Below are 20,160 nucleotides of genomic sequence, written 5' to 3'. Positions count from 1 at the left end.
CTGTGTGTTGAACAGTCACTGCATTGAAAGGTTGACCCATGCAAAATTAAGTTTTGTTGTTGTTGTTCAGTTGTTAAGTCCTCTCCAACTCTTTGTGACCCCATGGACTGCAGCATGCCAGGCTTCCCTGTCCTTCAGTATCTCCCAGGGTTTGCTCAAATTCATGTCCATTGCATCAGTGATGCCATCCAACCATCTCATCCTCTGTTGTCCCCTTCTCCTGTTGCCTTCAATCTTTCCCAACATCAGGGTCTTTTCCAACGAGTTGGCTCCTTGCATCAGGTGGCCAAAGTGTTGGAGCTTCAGCATCAGTTCTTCCAATGAATATTCAGAGTTGATTTCCTATAGGATTGATTGGATTGATGTCCTTGCAGTTCAAGGAACTCTCAAGAGTATTCTCCAGCACCACAATTTGAAAACATCAATTCTTTGGCACTCAACCTTCTTCATGGTCTGACTCTGTCATCGGTACATGACTGCTGGAAAAGCCATAGCTTTGACAATGTGGACCTTTGTCAGCAAAATGATGTCTTTGCTTTTTAATACATTGTCTAGATTTGACATAGCTTTTCTTCCAAGGAGTAAGTGTCTTAATTTCATGGCGGCAGTCACTGTCTGCAGTGATTTTGGAGCCCAAGAAAATAAAATCTATCACTGCTTCCACTTTTCCCCTTCTATTTGCCATGAAGTGATGGGACAGGATACCATGATCTTAGTTTTTTGAATGTTGAGTTTTCAGCTGGCTTTTTCACTTTCCGCTCTCACCCTCATCAAGAGGCTCTTTAGTTCTTCTTTCTGCCATTACAGTGGTATCATCTGCATATCTGAGGTTGTTATTTCTCCCAGCAATATTGATTCCAGCTTGTGATTTATTCAGCTCTGTATTTTGCATGATGTAATCTGCATGTAAGTTACACAAACAGGGTCACAATATAAAGGCTTGTCATACTTCTTTCCCAATTTTGAACCAGTCGTTCCATGTAAGGTTCTAATGGTTGCTTTTTGACCCACATACAGGTTTCTCAGGAGACAGGTAAGGTGGTCTGGTATTCCCACCTCTTTAAGAGCTTTCTACAGTTTGTTGTGATCCACACAGTCACAGGCTTTCATGTAGTCAATGAAGCAGAAGTAGGTATTTTTCTGGAATTTCTTTGCATTCTCTGTGATCCAACGAATGTTGGCAATTTGATCTCTGGTTCCTTTGCCTTTTCTAAACCCACTTTGTACATCTGGAAGTTCTTGTTTCACATACTGCTGAAGCCTGTCTTAAAGGATTTTGAGCATGACCTTACTAGCATGTGAAGAGTGCACTTGTACAGTAGTTTGAACATTTTTTTGGCACTGCCCTTCTTTGGGATTGGAATGAAAACTGACCTTTTCTAGTCCTGTGGCCACTACTGAGTTTTTCCAAATTTGCTGACCTATTGAGTGGGACACTTTAACAACATCATTTTTTAGGATTTGAAATAGCTCAGCTGTAATTCCATTACCTCCACTAGCTTTGTTTGCAGTAATGCAACAAAAAATCTCAAAAATGACAGAATGATCTTGGTTCATTTCCAAGGCAAACCATTCAGCATCACAGTAATCCAAGTCTGTGCTCCAATTACTGATACTGAAGAAGCTTAAGTTGACTGGTTCTATGAAGACCTACAAGACCTTCTAGAACTAACACTGGAAAAAGATGTCCTTTTCATCATAAGGGGTTGGAATGCCAATGTAAAAAGTCAAGAGATACCTGGAGTAACAGGCAAGTTTGGCCTTGGAGTGCAAAATGAAACAGGGCAAAGGCTAACAGAATTTTGTCAAGAGAACACACTGGTCATAGCAAACATCCTTTTCCAACAACATAAGAGATGACTTTCCACATGGACATCACAAAATGGTCAGTACCGAAATCAGATTGATTATATTCTTTGCAGTAGAAGATGAAGAAGCTCTATACAGTCAGCAAAAACAAGACCTGGAGCTGACTGTGGCTCAGCTCATCAGCTCCTTATTGCAGAATTTAGGCTTCAATTGAAGAAAGTAGAGAAAATCACTAGTCCATTCAGGTATGACTTAAATCCCTTATTATTATACAGTGGAGGTAATGAATTGAGTTAAGGGATTAGATCTGATAGACAGAGTGCCTGAAGAACTATGGACAGAGGTTTATAACATTGTACAGGAGGCAGTGACCAAAACCATCCCAAAGAAAAAGAAATGCAAGAAGGCAAAGTGATGGTCCGAGGAGACTTTACAAATAGCTGAGGAAAGAAGAGAAGCAAGAGGCAGGGGAGATAGGGAAAGATATACCCAACTGAATGCAGAGTTCCAGAGAATAGCAAGGAGAGATAAGAAGGCCTTCTTAAATGAACAATGCAAGGAAGTAGAGGAAAACAATAGAATAGGAAAGACTAGAGATCTCTTCAAGAAAATTAGAGATACCAAGGGAACATTTCATGCAAAGATGGGCTCAATAAAGGACAGAAATGGTATGGACCTAACAGAATCAGAAGAGATCAAGAAGAGGTGGCAAGAATACACGGAAGAACTACACATAAAAATCTTAATGACCGGGCTAACCACCATGGTTTGCTAGAGCCAGACATCCTGGAGTGTGAAGTCAAATGGGCCTTAGGAAGCATTACTGCAAACAAAATAAAATTAAGTATGTTGGTCCCAGTCTTCCATTAACCAGTGCAACCTCTAGTATCTGAGTCTCCTCTTGCCTGTCAGAGATTGAGGGCCTTTTTCTTTTAAAGGTAAGATTGAATGATTATGAAATGACTAGGCACATCGTGATTTTAACAGCAAAATTAAATCGAAGTGCAAGATGTACTTGGAGTCTCAGAACATTTGTAAAAATTGTAAAGAATTGTTTGTGATACTTTTAAGAATGGTTAAACTGCCTCATCATCATCTCCAGAATCTCAAGGTGTTTTCTCTCATTTGTAAATCTCACAAATCAGTCAGTACAGGAGAAACTGTTTTCCATATTCCCCAGTCTGCATGTTACATATTGTGCATCTCCAAAGCTAGCCTATCATTTTTAGGCTCTGGGCTGATTTTCCATTGTCTCTTAAGATGTAAAGAGATGTTTGGAGGTAGAGAGTCTTTGGAATATCACCCAGTGTGTAATGCAAAAATACTTCCAGGCTTTCTCCTCACCCTTTCTAAGCCATTCCGCTAGACAGCCATGATTCTCCTAAGTAAAACCAAGGTGGTAGAGGAAGGAGTATGTGGGGGTGTCTTCCCCAGAAAGGTAGAGCATTTATAAGAGTTGTCCTAGAAAGTGATGGCAGAATTGCTGTATTTTGCATGTGAATTTCTTTGCTATTGTCTAAGCTATGCTAAATCCTATGGGGTACTTTCAGATGGTTCCTGTCCTTGGGTGTTTACATATTTATGAATCTCATAAGAGCGTCCTTGTGTCCCTGTGGATGAGCCCATTGGCTGAACTCACACCATGTGGTCAAGGATTCTGGTTCCTACTGCTCTTCCAGCTGGTGAGCGTGTCCAGGGCCAAATGTGACTGACCTACTATCTGTGGATTGCACTTGGAAGTCCATGCCAAAGCTTCCTGAAATTGCGTCACACTTGGAGCCATACATGCACAGTTGAGATAGTCCCTTTAATTTGGATCACAATAATTGGTCAAAAGTGTATCATCCCTTTCCTGTGTGCTTTGGTTTCTGAGTCAGATCACCTGATTGCCAGGAGAGGGCACTTAATTCTTGGGCACTGGAAGATAGAGATGAGCTGTGAAGAGTCAAGCCAGTAAAAATACTTGAAATGTGGGAATCATGCGGTCGGTGGCCAGGGAAGGTCTGAAAAAGGAAAACTAATTAAAAGAGATGAACAGATTGATAGTATTTGTTTCACCTTCAGAAGCATCATCTGAATTTGTTGTTCTTCCTTGTCGAGGAGCTCAGGTTTTTCCAGTTGAATTTCTACTTAAGGCAGAGGGTCTTAACTTTAAACACATGTGGGAGATATTCAGGGAGCTTTAAAAAATATGACCCCCATCCAAGACATTCTGGGAGAAGGAAGTGGCAACCCACTCCACTATTCTTGCCTGAAAAATTCCATGGACAGAAGAACCTGGTGGGCTACAGTCCGTGAGATTGCAGAGTCAGACTCGAATGTGTGCGTGCACACACATGACATTCTGATTTAATTGGTTTAAGGGTTCAGCTTAGGTGGTGTGTTTTTTAAAGCTCTGGGTGATTCTAAGGTGTAGCCAATGATGCAAGCCTTTGGAAAAGAGTATGTAACACTTTCCTCACCTGGAAAATTAAGAGCAAGTGTGGAATGAAACAGATACCTCTTCCATACTTACATGATGTGGTTTAACCAAATTTTGTGATGGTGCAGAAATCTAACTTAATTACTCGAGGCTTTTAAAGGCTTTAAAAGGCTGTGGGAAAGCTACTGAAGAACAATCTCCAATGTGATGCTTCCGAATCCTAAGCTCGGGGTTTGCTCATGATCGTACTTGACCTTGAACCCTCCTGACTTTGAAGCTCTTTGTGTGGGAGCCCTCGATGCTTTGGCAATGAAGTGGTCTGAAACAAATCCTGAGAGGTCACCTTTGGTGCTGAAAGGCCAGGAGGAGTGGGGGGAATTCTGCTCTGGGCCCCTGCCCTTTTCAGAAGGGGCGAGTGCTCTCGGAACTGGGCTGGTTCCAAGCCCCATTAAAGGGCAGGAGGGGCCAAGGAGCTTCAAAGCTGAGGAAGCTGTGCCAATTTTCTTCCAAATCCCTTTAATGATGGGAAGTGTTTCTCTAAAGACTTCTGTCATCCAGAGATGGGAGGCTTTTCCCAAGCTTAGGGAAGATGGCACTTCTTCCCAGAGCCTAGGCAGAAACAGGAGGGAGAGCAGTCAGGGTGCAAGGAAGAGGCAGCTCTTTGGGAACCGGGAACCCCACGGGTTCTGCTTGGTTGGGTGAGTCACTCCCCAGGCCTCAGTATCCCCTTCTAGGAAACAGTCTGCAGCATCTGTCTATCCGGTTTTCCGAGCATTCTTCAGCGCTACTTGCTCTGTGGTCACTGAGGAATCTCTGGAGGGTGAATGTGTCTTGGGGAGGGGAGAGAAGTGAGAGAGGGAATGTGAGCAGCCCAGTAAACGTCAGTTTAGGATTGTGATTCTTATAAATAAAACCAATTTCCTGTTGAGAGTGGAGCACGGCAGCCTTGGTGGGAAAGAGGATGCCATCAGCTGTGCAAGGAATTTGTGGCTCAAGGACTTTTGTGTGAACGTGCCTCCGAAGCCCGGAGCCTCTCTAAGACGCGGGATTATTCGCTTCCATTTGAGAGACAGGTCCACTGAGATGAAAGAGATTAACTCAGAAAGTCAGAACCCAGATAAGAGATCCCCAAGAAATGAGTTTCTAATGGGTAGAGTCCTGTTCTAATAACAGCAAGAGCTTATTGAGAAAGAAGTGCTCAGAACAATTTCAGGCACTTGCCTTATCAGTGTCCTTTTAGCCGGGAAACGATTAAGCCGCTCAGTGAAACTCTTCTCAGTCTTCCGGCCCACACGCCACCCCTTCCAGGAAGCCTTCCCTGAGTTTCTCTGTGTTCCCTCACTATTTTAGGTACAGCACATCCCAAGTGCTCAGAAACTGTTTGTTGAATTAAAGTCACATGGTCTTATCATTATATGTCTCTATGTCTGTCTGCCCTGAAACCCGTTCAAAACACGGTTGTTTCTCTCTTCCAAGGATGGCTCCCTCTCAGCCCTAGAGCACTGCCAGGTGACATAGTAAGTGTCTGGGACATGATGGGGGAATGAGCGAAGGAATGAATTCCAGGCAATAGGAGCCCTGGGCACCAAGGAAAATGAGGCATGATCTCAAAGCCAGATTCCAGACGTGGAGACTGCAGGCCCACAGTGGCCTCCCTTGGCTTTCTCGACTTGAGCCTCTTTCTGTCTGTTCCAGCACAGGGCTGTTGCTGTCTGCTGCTGCAGAGAAGGATGCTGCAGGTTTCTGCTTGTGAGTATGAGCCTGCCTGTGCCCCCTGCAGCAGCCCCCCCAGCCTCCAGGGCTCCCGAGGGCACAGACCTGGCTCTGCCCATGCTCTGGACCGATTTCTGAGGGATGTTTTGGAGCTGGGCACGGGCCTGGGCACTCTGGGGCTCAGGGTTCTAATCTGTCCTTGGCCACTAACTCTGTGCGACCTTGGGCAAGTCATTTAATCCCTCTTGGCCTTGCTTCCTCATCTGTACGAATGAGGAGAAAGACTACTAACCGCTGCTTAGTGGAATAACTTGTAAGAGCTGCTGTGCTGTACTTGTAAGGGGCAATTGTATATTAATTCAGGGGAGCAGATACCTGGACACCTCTGACATGGTTTTGACCCCTCCAGTTCCTGCCTTCTTCGGGGGCTGGGTGGTCCTCACAGTTAATTTGGTACCAGCTGTGCCCCTCATGCTTCTGGAAGCTCTGAGCTGGGGTTGCTTACTCTGTTCCCAGGCCGCCTAGCTTCTCAGAGCAGCTATGTAATTCCCTCGAGGTCAGCTGGAAGGGCAAGGAATTCCTTTGCTGTCTCACTAAGTTTATATAGGAGAGGCCCTTGCATTCTAACAAGAACCTCAAGCTCTTTACTAATTTTCTGTCGCTTGACTCTCACCTTCTCCCTGAAAGTGAAAGTCAGTCAGTGGTGTCCGACTCTTTGAGACCCCATGGACTGTAGCCCGCCAGGCTCCTCTGTCCATGGAGTTCTCCGGGCAAGGATACTGGAGTAGGTTGCCATGCCCTCCTCCAGGGGATCATCCTGACGCAGGCTCGAACCTGCGTCTCCCAAATTGCAGGCAGATTCTTTACTGTCTGAGCCACCAGGGAAGCCCTTGGTCTCAAACTAATGAAAAACTCCACTGAAAGGGAGGAGTAAAGAGAATGCATAGAAAAAGTCAAGAACATGAATTGCATTACCCTGGACACAATGTGCTGGTTATAAACCAGATGAGCCCAACATATTTTCATGTCCCGTCTCTCTGTGGACCTTAAATATCTGCCAGGGAGGGCAAGGGGGAAGTTGTGCTGACAGCAACAGAAGCCCTGCCGTTTTTTTCCTCAAGAGATCCCTGAGTTCTCCTCTCACTTCCCTGAGCCCCTCCCAGGGACTTCAAAGACAGCAGCAGGCCTATTGAGTGTGGTCAGGTCGGTCCCAGCATATTGCAGATTGACTGCCTGCTCCTGATTCAGTGGGGGAAGGATGGCTGGCTGTCAGCTCTAAGAGAGCAACCTTCTGCTCCCAGGAGGAATCTGAGCGGGGCCATGTGCATTCCTGCCCCTAGAGGTGGCTTTCCCAAGGAGAGTGACCAACTGTCCCCGTTTACCCAGGACTTTCCTGGTTTTGCCACTGAAAGTGCCACATCCCAGGAAATCCCTCAGTCTCGGACAGACTGGAGTTGGTGGGTTAGGTCACCTTTTTCCCAAGCCTCAGCTTTATTAAAAGGCTAAATCAAATGTCATTGCCGCCGCTGCTGCTGCTAAGTCGCTTCAGTCGTGTCCGACTCTGTGCGACCCCAGAGACGGCAGCCCACCAGGCTCCCCCGTCCCTGGGATTCTCCAGGCAAGAACACTGGAGTGGGTTGCCATTTCCTTCTCCAATGCAGGAAAGTGAAAAGTGAAAGTGAAGTTGCTCAGTTGTGTCCGGCTCTTAGCGACCCCATGGACTGCAGCCTACCAGGCTCCTCTGTCCTTGGGATTTTCCAGGCAAGAGTACTGGAGTGGGGTGCCATTGCCTTCTCCAAAATCAAATGTGGTTACTCCACAGCAAAGATGAATGGAGCCAGTTATTTCGTCTCTTTGACAAGAAAGCAAAAGCCCAGAGCTTAAAAATCAGCACTTTGTAACTTAGTTTGTAGCTGCGTGAAACCACCAGTGTCCTAAGAGAGAGAAGCCAGACTTGAAAAGCCTACATACCGTGTGATTCCATTTGTGTGACTTTCTGGAAAACGCCAAACTGTCCGAAAGGAAAACGGGTCAGTAGTTGCTAGGGCGGGGACAAAGGCTTCACCACAAAGGGGCTTGAAGGAAATTTCTAAAATGATAGAAATCTTCATTTCTTGAATCTGTATCGCAGTGTTGGTTATATAGTTTAGAACTGTGCAATCAACAGGGCTGTTTTGTTTTCGCCCTTTGTGTAAATTATACCTCCAGAAAGCTGACTTTAAAACAAACCCTAGCCATTTATGACACTGTGGTATAAGATGAAGAATCCATTGAGCGTGTGGTTGGCCATCATGGGTTGTAAATAGAATCTGAGGTCTTGGTGTGGTCATGCCTGCAGCCGTCTGGAGGTGCAGCAGAAGGTGAAGAATTCGGGTACAAAACAAATGACTACTTGATGGTAACTTACATGCAAGAGACTTATCTGTGAGGCACAACCAGGGTGATGGTGGAAGCTCTTCTTCTATTGAGAGAAAAGGAAAAGCTGATCTCCTAAAACCCAGGCAGCAGATGTGCCCAGGAAGGTCATGGAATATTGAAGCCTTCGCCCCGGGTTCCCACCCTGGGAACTCTTCTGCTGCACACACATGGCTCTAATGTATTAACTTTGGCAGCTTTTCTGCTGCAAGTTTGTTTTTTTCCACCAATGAAGTTATTGAATTGGAATTGAGTACCCAAGTCTGCACCATAGTTATTTCCCGGCCAACATTTTGTTTTTGGCAGTCCTGCGTGTCTATGCTAGATAGGATTGATTCTGAGCAGGGAGAATGCGTGATTTAGCAAAATAACGCACCTAGCCTCATGCCAGGTAAGGGGTTAGAAAGCTAACCACTTGTTGGAAACAAGACGTCTTGTTTCCGACAAGACTTAGCAACTGAACAACAGCAACAACTCTTGTTTCCAAGCAGGAAAAAACCTTGTGATGCACGACCAGCACTGGTGCCTGCTCCCCAGCCCAGGAGGGGGATATGGGCTCCCACAAAAATAAGGAAGTATTAATCTGATGGTCCTAATGGAATCCGAAGAGCTTAGTGGTTCCCCATTTCTTAAAAACTCAAACCCCAAGTCGAATTGGCTTGTTACGCAGGTGAATGGTGTCTGGCTCTATGACCCCGGTAGCTGACTCTGTGTCTTCTCCTTTTAAGTACAGCGGGTTGGAAGGCTGTAGAACCTTCATCCATGAGGACCGCGTGGGCCCAGATGACTTTCAACCATGAATTATGCTGTAGAATTTCACACACGCAACTCTTCTTAATCATAAGGGTGTCCAGGACGCTAATTACCCACAGAGGCTGTTCCACCTGTTCTTGGGGTATTTAGGAAGAATTCCTGAATAATAAACAGAATAATAATCGAATAATTGCAGTCTAGTCCTAATGGTCTCAACTATGTTGGAGGACTAACGAGGGTGGGAAAGAGGCAGGAAATACTTGTTGTGCATATCTGCAGAGAATCTTCCCTGATACATTGTCAGGCCTGGCTTGTGGCGAGCTTTGGGGCTGCCCAAGGGCCCACTTCTAGGTTGAGTGCAAACATGAGTATTAGTCTGAGTTCTGCAGAGAAACTGGGAATGCATAGGTGGGGAAATTCCAGATACTTCCTTACCTGAACTGCAAAGTGTTACCACCGTCTCCCTGGGCTACCTTGGCATGCTGGCATTTTTTTGGGTTCTGTCTTAGCCTTTCTCTTAGACCAACAAATGGGAGTCCTGCCACTTCCTTCCATCCTCCATGCCCCCCTTTCCTCTCTCCCAGTTTTTACACAACAGGATTTATTCATGTTAACTGTATTCAAGTCCCCAGATGGGGGAGAAAAAAGATGGTGTTGAATGAGCTTATTGTTTGGAGATTTCACTGACTTCTTTTATTTAATACCCAAAGTCCTTGAACATATTGAGCTGATTTACTAAAATTCAAATATGGGCCTTTAGGAAGGAACTCAGAGGGTGCTGGGTGTCCCTCGTAGCAGGGCTGGGACCCATTGGGTGGAGGATTTGCCAGGGACATCCTGTCTTCATCTTCGTCTCTTGGGTCTCCTTGAGGGTAGATATTCCCATTTATAATCCCGGATTTCTTATGAGCCTGAGATGATCACCACCCTACTGCCCTGTGCATTGTTGGACCTTTTGTGGCATCCCCTTCTAGCACATTTTTTTTTTTGACACAGTGAAGATGGATACCACCACTAGGTACTTCCATCAGCAGAGCCACACAACCGCCCCCGCCTGCCCACCCCCTCTCCCCGCAAGCAGGGCTTCTGCTCGACAGTTTCCTGCACCAGTGGAATGAAATAAAGGGTGGTGATGTGGCAGAGCTTGGGCAGAAGCAGTAAGTATCAGGCAGCCTGTGGCTTAAATGCCTGATGCAGTGCAGCCGGTCCGTGACAGTCAGGGCAGAGTTGGATGGTGTGTCTTTCGGCGTGTTTTGGAGATGGGGTCTCTGTGAGGAATTTTGCTGGAGCTGTGGCTGAGGGTCATGGTGTGTCTGACAGTCCAGTGCGGTTGCCTAGGTTCAGTGATAGTGGGGTGTCTGGAGCCCTTGAGGGTTTCCTGAGAGTCCTGTGGGTACCAGCGCTGGGCTGAGACTTGTGTCTCACTGGAGACAGTGAAAGTCTTTCCCTGGTCCCAGTCAGTAACATCCCAGGTGCCCTGAAAGTTAGACTGTGGCCAAGCAGGTAGGTTTGAGGACAGGACCATCATAGGCAACTGTGAGTGCGTTTTTGGTCCTGCAGGACCCCTCCTGGGTGCACACAGCCTCACAGCTGCTCCTGTACGTTCAACCTTCTCTTCCCTGCTCCCTCTATTTTCTCCCCACCACTCCCCCTCTCTTCTTTCATTCTTTTATTCTCTTCCTTTTGACTTTTTCGTTTTTTTTTCCTCTATGAGTTCTGTTCAGGTATCTTTAGATACCTGTATCTTTAGAAAAGGGATCTTCCCCATGAGCCTAAGGTCAGAAAGCCCCAGAAAGAGAGCTTTGCCTTGGCCCCAGGTCTCTGCTCTCATTTCTAGCAGCCAAGGCTTGAATCCCAGGCTTCACTGGGGGTGGAGTGGGGAGCTGATGACCTCAGAGGCAGGATGGGAAGTGGGGCACGCTCCCAGCCCATCAGGGAGCATCTCATTCCTTCTAGGAAGAGGAGGCCTGAGTGAAATCTGTTCCGTGCAGTTCCTAACTGCTTCATCAGGCCCTAGAGAGTGTTGCCGCACACTGCCTGCTGTAAAGAAGGCCCCCTTTCCCAACCCTTGTGGTCCAGCCACTTGCTAACCCATCCCACCTGACCTAGTGCAGGTTAATGTGACTGGTCATGGTGACTAGGATTCCTGGGAGAGTTCTCACCCTCTCTCTGTGGGTCCTTAAACAGCCCCATGACCTGCTAACCTTCAAGGGGTGGAAGAAACAGTCTCAGCCCTGAGTGGGGCTCCTCCCACTGCCATCCCAGGCTCCCTGAAAATGAACATCAGAGGACGGCCTGGCATCCGCACAGGGGGAGCATGGGAACATCACCACAGTTTGGATAAACGTTCCAAACATGAAGGCTCAGCATTGAACTAAAATAATTTTTTCCCATTGACCTCCTGGCTTCCCTGTGGGCAAGCATCCATCTCCCGCCCATCTGATGCTGGTTTGGTGTATGTAATTGTAAACAGTTCAGGCTGGGAGCGAATCTCTGAGAGGAGTTATGGGATCCAGGTGTCGCTCCCGGCTGGCCACGCACTGGTTCCCTTGAGAGTGGGGAAGGTCGTCTTGTTCTCCGAGACAGAATTGAGTCTGTTGCTTTTGAGATCAAATCCTCTGAAGCAAGACTCCCTCCCATGCCTTCACCCCCCAGGTCTCCACTCAGGCTGGGGGAGGGGCTCTTTCATAAGTGAGTGGGGTTTCTACTCGCCTGACCCTGAGGTGAGGGCCCCAAGTCTTCAGGGAGGCCCTGATGTGTTGCTGTGGATGAGAGGAGCAGAGAGAGAGGCCCGCATTCTGTGTGTGAGAACCGGGGCCCCACTAACCAGGGCAAGTTTCAGGTCAGTCTCAGCCTCGTTTCTCAAGTGCAGCTGGACTCCTGATGCAGGCTTGGCAACTGGCAGGCGGGACTCTTGTTCTAAGCAGGAGGCCTCTAAAGTGTGTGTAGGCAGCTTTGGGCACTTGGTTACTTCCCTGGCCCTAGAAGTACAGTTGGAAGTCAGAGCAGGGCTTGTGTTAGAGAACACCTTAGGTCTGTTGGAGCATGTAGGGAGGCACTGATGTTGGGGGTCTGGCTTCCCCCTTCTTTGCACCCTTGCAGCTCTTAACATACCTATCAGCTGAGGGAAGAAGCTGATAAACTCATTCATTTCACTGGCATCAGGCATGGTTTGGTCATGTGTGTGTGGTGTGTGTGTGTCTTGGGGAAGAGATGTCAGGTGATGATCAGCCCCATTTTCTCAAAATTTCCTAAAGCTATTTACCTAATGCCTTTAAAGTGGAGAAGGAAATGGCAACCCACTCGAGTGCTCTTGCCTGGAAAATCCCATGGATGGAGGAGCTGGTGGGCTACAGTCCCTGGGATCACAAAGAGTCAGACACAGCTGAGCGACTTCACTTTCACTTTCATGCATTGGAGAAGGAAATGGCAACCCACTCCAGTGTTCTTGCCTGGAGAATCCTGGGGATGGAGGAGCCTGGTGGGCTGCCGTCTGTGGGGTCGCACAGAGTCGGACATGACTGAAGCGACTTAGCAGCAGCAATGTCTTTAAAGAATAAGATTGATGTCCTACAACAAGATTTATTTTTCTGCCCCCCCCCGGGGGGCTGAGGCAGGTTGAAAGAAATTGAGAGTGCAAAGAGGATGTGTTCTGCTGGGTAGAGTAACGTCCAGGTGCCACGCTTATCCTACGGCTCACTCAGCCTTGACACCTTGACCCCTCCCCCGCCCCAGGCCTTAACCCCTCCCTGAATCTTGCACAGCTTTCCTGTGTCTTCATCTATGCTTATGGATTTCTTCTCTGGCTGGAAATAATAAGACCAGTCAAACAGCTTGGAGCAAACTATTGTCTACAAATGGCTCCCCCCCCCCGCCCCTCCAAAAACATCACCGTTACTGGGTGTAAAAATGGTTTAGCTTCAGGAGGAAACAGCTGGCTGGCAGAGATCCTGGTGGGGTCCTGGGTGAGATTCTGTTGTGTCACTAATGACTTTCTTTGGTACATTTCCGGCACAAGCGCAGTTGGCAGTTGGGGAATTCTGTGGCTGATAACTTTTGTCAAGGCAAGAGCTGCAGCCGGAGCAGCTTCTGGCTGAGGCCAGGAAGGGAAGTCTTCATTGCATTCAGGATAATCTAGACCTGTCCAATGGGTGTCTCTTAGCGACCTTGGTAGCTTAACTTGAATGCTAATGAACCTTTTCCTTCTAGAATATTATGTCTCTGGGTTTCTCTTAGACTTCAACACCTTGGTCTGTAGCTAAGGTGAGCCCAGATTTCTTAGGGTCCCTAACCCACACCCTCTTTCTTGAAGGCAGGCAGTGTCTAAAGCAACTCTATGAGTAGAGTGGGAAGATGTGTGCTGCTGGAAAAAGTCCGAGCTCCTTCTGCAATAGGCCATGCCTATTTGTGCAGTTCCTATGGCTATTTCTCACCTTGTTCTATGTTTCAGCCATTCTGGATTCCTTGTGCTTTCCCAAATTGGACCTTGGCAAATGCTGTTCCTTTGACCTGGAATGTTCTCCCCTCAAGACTGCCAGCCAGGCTTATATGCAAGGGTCATTCAGCCTTGACCTTGACCCCAACGCCCTGAAGCCTTTAACCCCTTACTGCGCCTTACATGACCTGCCATGGTCATCAGGTCCATATTACAGTTGATGGAAACTCTGTGTGTCCGGGAGACTGAAAGATCAAAGGTCAAAAGCCATTATTCCTCTTTGTGTCCACAGCACCTAGCTGCATGGGTGATGTATTGTCAGTGCTTATGTATGGGATTGTATGATTGAGAAATGGTTGTCGTCCTCAAGTTTTCTAAGTTTGATTGCATCAAAGTGAAGGCCTTCTGGTCATTAGTGGGCATCCTGATAAAGGTAGCAGGCAGATAAAAGAAAAGAGAAAGATATTTACAATCTAAAAGCTTCAGGGGGTTAACATTTAGAATGTACAAGGAACTGATGCACATCAGCCAGAAAAAGGCAGAAATCTCAGCAGAAAAGGTGAATAAAGGGTGTGAATGGGAGTTTACAGGTGATGGAGCCTCCAAAATGTTAATGAGCATCTGAAGGAATGCTCACTTGGCCTCCTTTACTTATCAGAGCCAAACCAGCCAGAACAGCCACCCAGGAGGCTGGCGGAAGTGAAGAACTGAGGAGGCTGAGTGTTCTCAGAACACTCAGAACTTTCTGCATGGGCCCACTCTAGGCAGGGTTGAAAATGACCTTTGCAGCGTTATGTGCAGTGGTGAAGAGCAGGAAGTGGTCTTGGTGTCTGGGTGAATGATGATAGCAGATGTACGTTTTAGAAAATTAAGTAGTGATAGAAGCAATGAATTAGATGTCCATCCAGAAAAATAGAGGGCTCTTTAAGGCAAAGTGCCGGCAGGGACGTAAGAAGCAGAATAGCACACTTGACAGTTGCAGCCTTTCAGGCCATTAAGAATCCATAGAGCGGTACTCATGGAGCAGGAACACATGCAAACAAAGAAGTACATGATATGGGGTTGGCCCAAAAGTTTGTTCACATTTTTCTGTAAGATGGGCTGGAAAAACCCAAATGAACTTTTTTGGCCGACCCAACAGACCATCATCTCTGTTGAGTGGTGGGTAATGGAATACAAGGATGAAAGGACATTGGTAAGAGTTTGCTTGTCATCTGCTGTTGATGCCAGAATTGGCACAGTGATGGCAACAGCCAGGAGTACAAGCATGTGCTATGGAGAGGTGGAGGGGGTGGGTACTCGTCTCACCACCATGCGGAAGAGTTAGTGGGAGGCCACTTCTTTCTTATTAATTGTTGGGCTGTCCGAGACTCTTGGCTCGTGAGGTTGTGATAACAGATAACCTTTACAATACACACCAGAGACCTGTAGCAGTGATTAGCAGCCTATATGGTCATGAGGGAAGGGGATGCTTATAACCCTGCCTCAGAGAAGCCTGGGATTGGTAGAGCTGGCTTTTAATAGTTGTTATTTTTCATTTCCACCTCCAGCCACTCTGAGCACCTGGAGTCATCTTTGGATTAAGATTGCTAATAAGTACATACAAGTCACAGCCTAGAGCTGATGTCCACAGGTTTATCAGATTGACTCTTGAAGGCATTAGAATTGGATTTTTCTAGTACATGGTTTATTGGACACAAAGTTGCTAGACTCTGTACAGCAGTTCATTTTTGCTTCTGTCCACCAAGGAGATGGGAATATTCACTCAAAATCAATGCATTCAAATGAGAGCAATTGCTTCTTCCACAACAGGTCTGGGGTCTCCTTGATCTGGACAAAGTTGGCCCTGAAATTTTTTGTTCCATCTCTATATCTACTTGAAATAGACCTATTTGTCCTTTAAGTCTTTTTGAGAGCCAAAGATGTGTGTGGTAAAGAGCCATGTGGACCAGGGAGGTGGTAGTTTAGTTGCTAGGTTGTGTCCAACTCTTGTGGCCCCATGGACTGTAGCCCACCAGGCTCCTCTGTCCATGGAATTCCCCAGGCAAGAATACTGGAGGGGGTTGCCATTTCCTTCTCCATGGGATCTTCCAAACCCAGGGATTGAACCCCAGTCTCCTGTATTGCAGGCAGATTCTTTACTGACTGAGCTTGGACCAGGGAGACCACTGCCCAATTCTGCTCTGCCCAGAGTGTGCTCTGCAAGGCTGCCTGGGCCCAGGAGGCAGAACCTGGAGCTGCCCAGGGTCTTGGGAGTGTGGGCAGAAGAACTGACTCTCTTGGCTGTGGCCCAGTTGGGGAAGAGGGGGCAGCGAATTCAACTGTGTGTAAAAGCCAAGAACCAAGGCTTCAGGTTTTTGGAAAAGGGACAAATCCCTGATTTGAGCTCTGCTCGTTTGATTGCTTTCCCATCATTCTTTCTCTTGCACTGATGTCTTTTTTCTAACTGTTCTTCATCTGACCTTCCATTTATTGACTAAGTTCAGTTGTCACCTGCTACAACCACCCCAGTCTCGAGACCTGCATTGCTTGTTCCTGGGTTCCTGGGATGTGTGTGCCTCAGTGATGGAACAATGCAGATCATCATTTCTGTTCTTTCAAGTTCAAGCATCAGCCCCAGGGTTTGAGCTTCCTTGGTGGCTCAGTGGTAAAGAATCCGCCTGCCAGTACAGGAGACTCAGGAGACACGGGTTCCATCCCTGCATCAGGAAGATCCTCTGGAGAAGGAAATGGGAACTCACTCCAGTATTCTTGCCTGGAAAATTTCATGGAGAGAAGAGCCTAGTGGGCTACAGTCTGTGGGGTTGCAAAGAGTTGAACATGACTGAACACACACACAGTGGGCGAATTTCCAGGTGTTCACATGTAGGCATTTTTTGAGCTTCATCGTGTGTCAGGTGTCATCAGGATGTTGAGATAAAGCTGGACACAGTATTAATGAGGCTCCTGTCCTAATGGAGCTTACATTCTAGAGGAAGAAAGCAGACCAGGAGCAAGCAAGCACAGTTCTAAAAAAGGGTACTTTCAGGACGTCCCTGGTGCTTCAGTGGTTAAGACTCCATGCTTCCACTGCAGGGGGAATGGGTTTGATCCCTGGTTGAGGAACTAAGACCCCACATGCTGCATAGCAGAGCCACCCCCCCCACCCCCCGCCAAAAAGGATACTTTCAAATAGTAGTAAGTAACATGAAAAACAGGATGTTGTGAAAGTAATTGGCAGGGGGGAAGGTGTGGTCCCAATATCAGTCAGGGTGATCACAGAGAATCTCTTTGAGATGACATTTGGGTTGAGATCTAAATGAGGGGGAAGCTGCTATGTGGAGAAGATGGTTGGGAGTTCCAGTCAGAGAGGAGAGCAGGTACAAAGGTCCTGAGATCATCAAGACCTCGTATGATATGGATTTAGGGGATGGCGCCTGGGAGCAGACCATCAGCAAAGGGATAGTGGAGAGGGATGAGGTTGAAGAGCCGGCAGCTTGGGTTGTATTCTGAGAACACTTCACAAGCGGTCCAAATTTAGCTTCCCAGTCACCCACTGTCTCTTACAAATGGCTAGGTTACCACCAGTCTTCTATTCCACAGCAAAAATCCAAGCACATCCTAAAAGAATATTCTTCGTACTTCTCTGAAGAGATTGAGGTGCTACAGACCTATTCCAGTTTTCCACACTTCACTGAAGGGGGTTCTGAGGGGGGGATTGGGCACAGAGAAAGCCCACAGGTACACAGCTCGTTGGTAGCAGGTATAGGCCAGGTGCCTGAGGTTCACGACTGGTGGTCTCACGTCCTTCCCACCAGGCAAAGCCACGGAAGGAAAGCAGCTGTTTGATCTCCATTTGACCCAACATCTCTGTATTGCTTCTCCCTCTAAGAGGCCTTTCATGCTTTATTTCTGCCCTGTGCCAATTGTGGCGAATATAATCATGTTGAAAGTGGCACGTTTATGCTGGCCTGGTTCGTATCCAGCTTGCACGCTTGCAGTGTCAAGCAGTTACTTGCCCTCTCTGAGCCCTCATTTCTTTATCTGAAAGCAACTGATTACCATCTTCCTTAGAGGTTTGTAAGAACTGAGTGAAATCTTGTACTTCTCCGTAGGTACAGCACATGGTCAGAGCCCCACAATGCTAATTATAGGTGGTAGGTGGTGGTGGAACAAGACACTGGGTTGCATTTGCCATGGGTCTTTCATGTTTATTTCTGATGCCTGAAGCCTCTGCTTTCAGTAATGCAACCATTAGTATTGGGGAGGGGCAAGCTGATCCTTGCAGACGAGCCATTTCCTGTTTCTGAACCTACTGATATGAGAACACTGAGCCTTGTTACTCCCCTGTCACCCCAGCCTCAGTTTTTTTGTTGTTCAGTCACTAAGTCATGTCCGACTCTGCAACCCCATCTATAATAATCACCACTCTACTCCCTTCCCAGGCTTGTTGGAAAGTCGAATGAAAAGCATGCATGAGAGTGTCCTGAAATCTAAAGAACACTGAACATATATGAAAGGTGATTTTTTTCAGTGCTGGACTGGGAATTGCATGACAGGCGAAGGGAAATCCTTGGCGCTTCCTTAGGAAATTGCTAGTTGTGCCTGACTAGTTCTCAACCCTGGCCAAATGGTGTGTTTTCTTGGTCATGGTGGGAACGTGTTTGAGATTGGCTGCTGGGAGGGACGGTGAGATGTGGAATCATGGTCAGCAGTTATGTCTCATTAAGAGCTGGTGACGTTCATGTCAGTCCTGTAGGCAGTAGACCCTTCTGTGCTGAGAGCCAACTATGAGATGAGGAGGGTGACAAGCTCTCTGCACTCATGGGGGACCGGTGCCCACATAGCTTGAACACCAGTTGCAACCCCACGAGAACATTTGCTCAGAGACACTCATCCCAGGTTGCTGCTCGCTGGCCTGGCAACGGGGTCCTGCTGGGCCCAGGGAGCCTCGGGCCTCCTGGCAGCTGCTCCCTGGGTAGGGCTGGGCTGCCAGGGACTCACACACCTGACCTCTCCTGACTTCCGCACTGCTTCCCTCGAGGAGGAAGCCACCTTCTTGATTTTTAAGTGGAGCATCAGGGGTGTTTATAATGATTATGAAAACTTCCCTGGTGGCTCAAACAGTAAAGAATCTGCCTGTAATGCAAGAAAACCCAGGTTCGATCCCTGGGTCAGGAAGATCCCCTGGAGAAGGAAATGGCAACCCACTCCCATTATTCCTGCCTGGAGAATCCCATAGCCGGAGGAGCCCGGCGGGCTACAGTCCATGGGGTCGCAAAGAGTCGGACACAACTGCGCAACTAACAAGAGTGATTATAGTGATATGAAAAACAATAATTAATGCCAGTATCTTCTTATTTCAATGGGTGTTCCATTTTTACCTTACACGGATATCCCAGTGAGATGTGTTGGAAATCTTAAGAGAGTGGTTTTCTCCATGGGATAACTGAGGGCCTGAGCCTTAAATGTCACACAGCTACCAACTAAGAAGCTGTTTCTACCAGAAGGTGAGTTTTCAGCCTCTCAGCCCGCATCTGGTAGTGGCTGTGTTCACAGGTTCAGCGGTAGCCTCTCTCCCCTGGGCATTTTGTTCTCACCATCTCATTTAGTCCCTAAATCCTCCTGGGAGGTGGCCGTGAGAACCTGCCACCTGCCACTGCTGCGCCCTCCAACAGGTACCTGTAGCCTCCCTGGGGAAGCCACATGCCTGGGAGAGTTGTGATAGGAGAAGCATCTTTGAATCCTCCATGACATTCTTGGCATTGCTTTGCTGGGGGAGAAGTCCCCTGGAATGCAGAGACTTGCTTCCCTGAGTTAGGCTGAGCTGAGAATGTTAATAAGAGGCTTCCCAGAGCTTTTCCATCAGACACTTTCATCTTATTCCAGGCGCACAGAATCAGAACTGGGGGTGGGGGTGGGGCGGCAGGAATCCAGCAGTAAACATTATTGTCCTTATTCTGTGGATGGAGGAAATTGAAGCCAGATGCAGCCCAAGCAAAACCTCACTGCCAGTCCGGCAGGATCCAAACCCAGCTCCATCAGACTCCAGAATGTATTCTGCTTCTTGGTGTAGCTTGATCAAGCTAGACATGGTCTCCATCCTCAGGTGGCTTCCAACCAGCTGCATCCGTATTTAAATCTGTTGTTAAATGGGGTGTTGTGTCTCCTGGCTGCCTCTTGGTCTATCCCTTTGGGATGGGGAGGAGGATTCCCCAACATTGCTCACAGCTGAAGCTTGGCTATCTCTGCAGAGAACCCTGGCTGATGAAATAGTCTTTTCTAAAAGCAGGCTCCTCTGTGTGCCTGGCTTCTGGGTGTCCTGACTCCCTCTTGTATCCTTAGCTGGCCCGGCCAGACCTGTGCTTCTGCTGTTCTTTATGATGGGGAATATATGCTCCCATCCCTCCTCCCTTTTGTACTCACACCCACCTCGTCTACCACCCCTGCCTCGGGAAGCCAGCTTGCACTGATCACATCTCGTTCTAGCTGCTCAGGCTCCACGTGGGACCCGGTCAGCACTTCCCTGGGCTGGCATATGTGGTCTCTGTTCCTCATATCCCTGCCATGTCTCCACAGCTAATTTTATAGGCCCTAAGATGCACAGCAGAGTGTTTGGCACATAAGCAGGCAT

At 47.6% G+C, this 20,160-nt stretch overlaps 1 protein-coding gene across 3 annotated transcripts in view; it reads left to right on the top strand.

Annotated features, from left to right (window-relative positions):
• The window catches only part of AFAP1L2 (actin filament associated protein 1 like 2), a 116,606-nt gene that overhangs the window by 2,460 nt on the left and 93,986 nt on the right, over positions 1-20,160 (top strand). For 2 of the 3 annotated variants that reach the window (XM_055560655.1, XM_055560653.1), the window contains exon 2: positions 5,927-5,980. The exons of the other annotated variant lie outside the window; for it this stretch is intronic. In XM_055560655.1, the coding sequence (XP_055416630.1) occupies positions 5,927-5,980 (54 nt within the window). The remainder of the gene's footprint in view (positions 1-5,926; positions 5,981-20,160) is intronic. 3 annotated transcript variants of the gene reach the window in all.

Source organism: Bubalus kerabau, chromosome 22, assembly GCF_029407905.1.
Source record: "Bubalus kerabau isolate K-KA32 ecotype Philippines breed swamp buffalo chromosome 22, PCC_UOA_SB_1v2, whole genome shotgun sequence".
Lineage (NCBI taxonomy): Eukaryota > Metazoa > Chordata > Mammalia > Artiodactyla > Bovidae > Bubalus > Bubalus kerabau.
The sequence above is the reverse complement of the archived record's forward strand: the minus strand, read 5'-3'. Positions and strand labels throughout refer to the sequence as shown.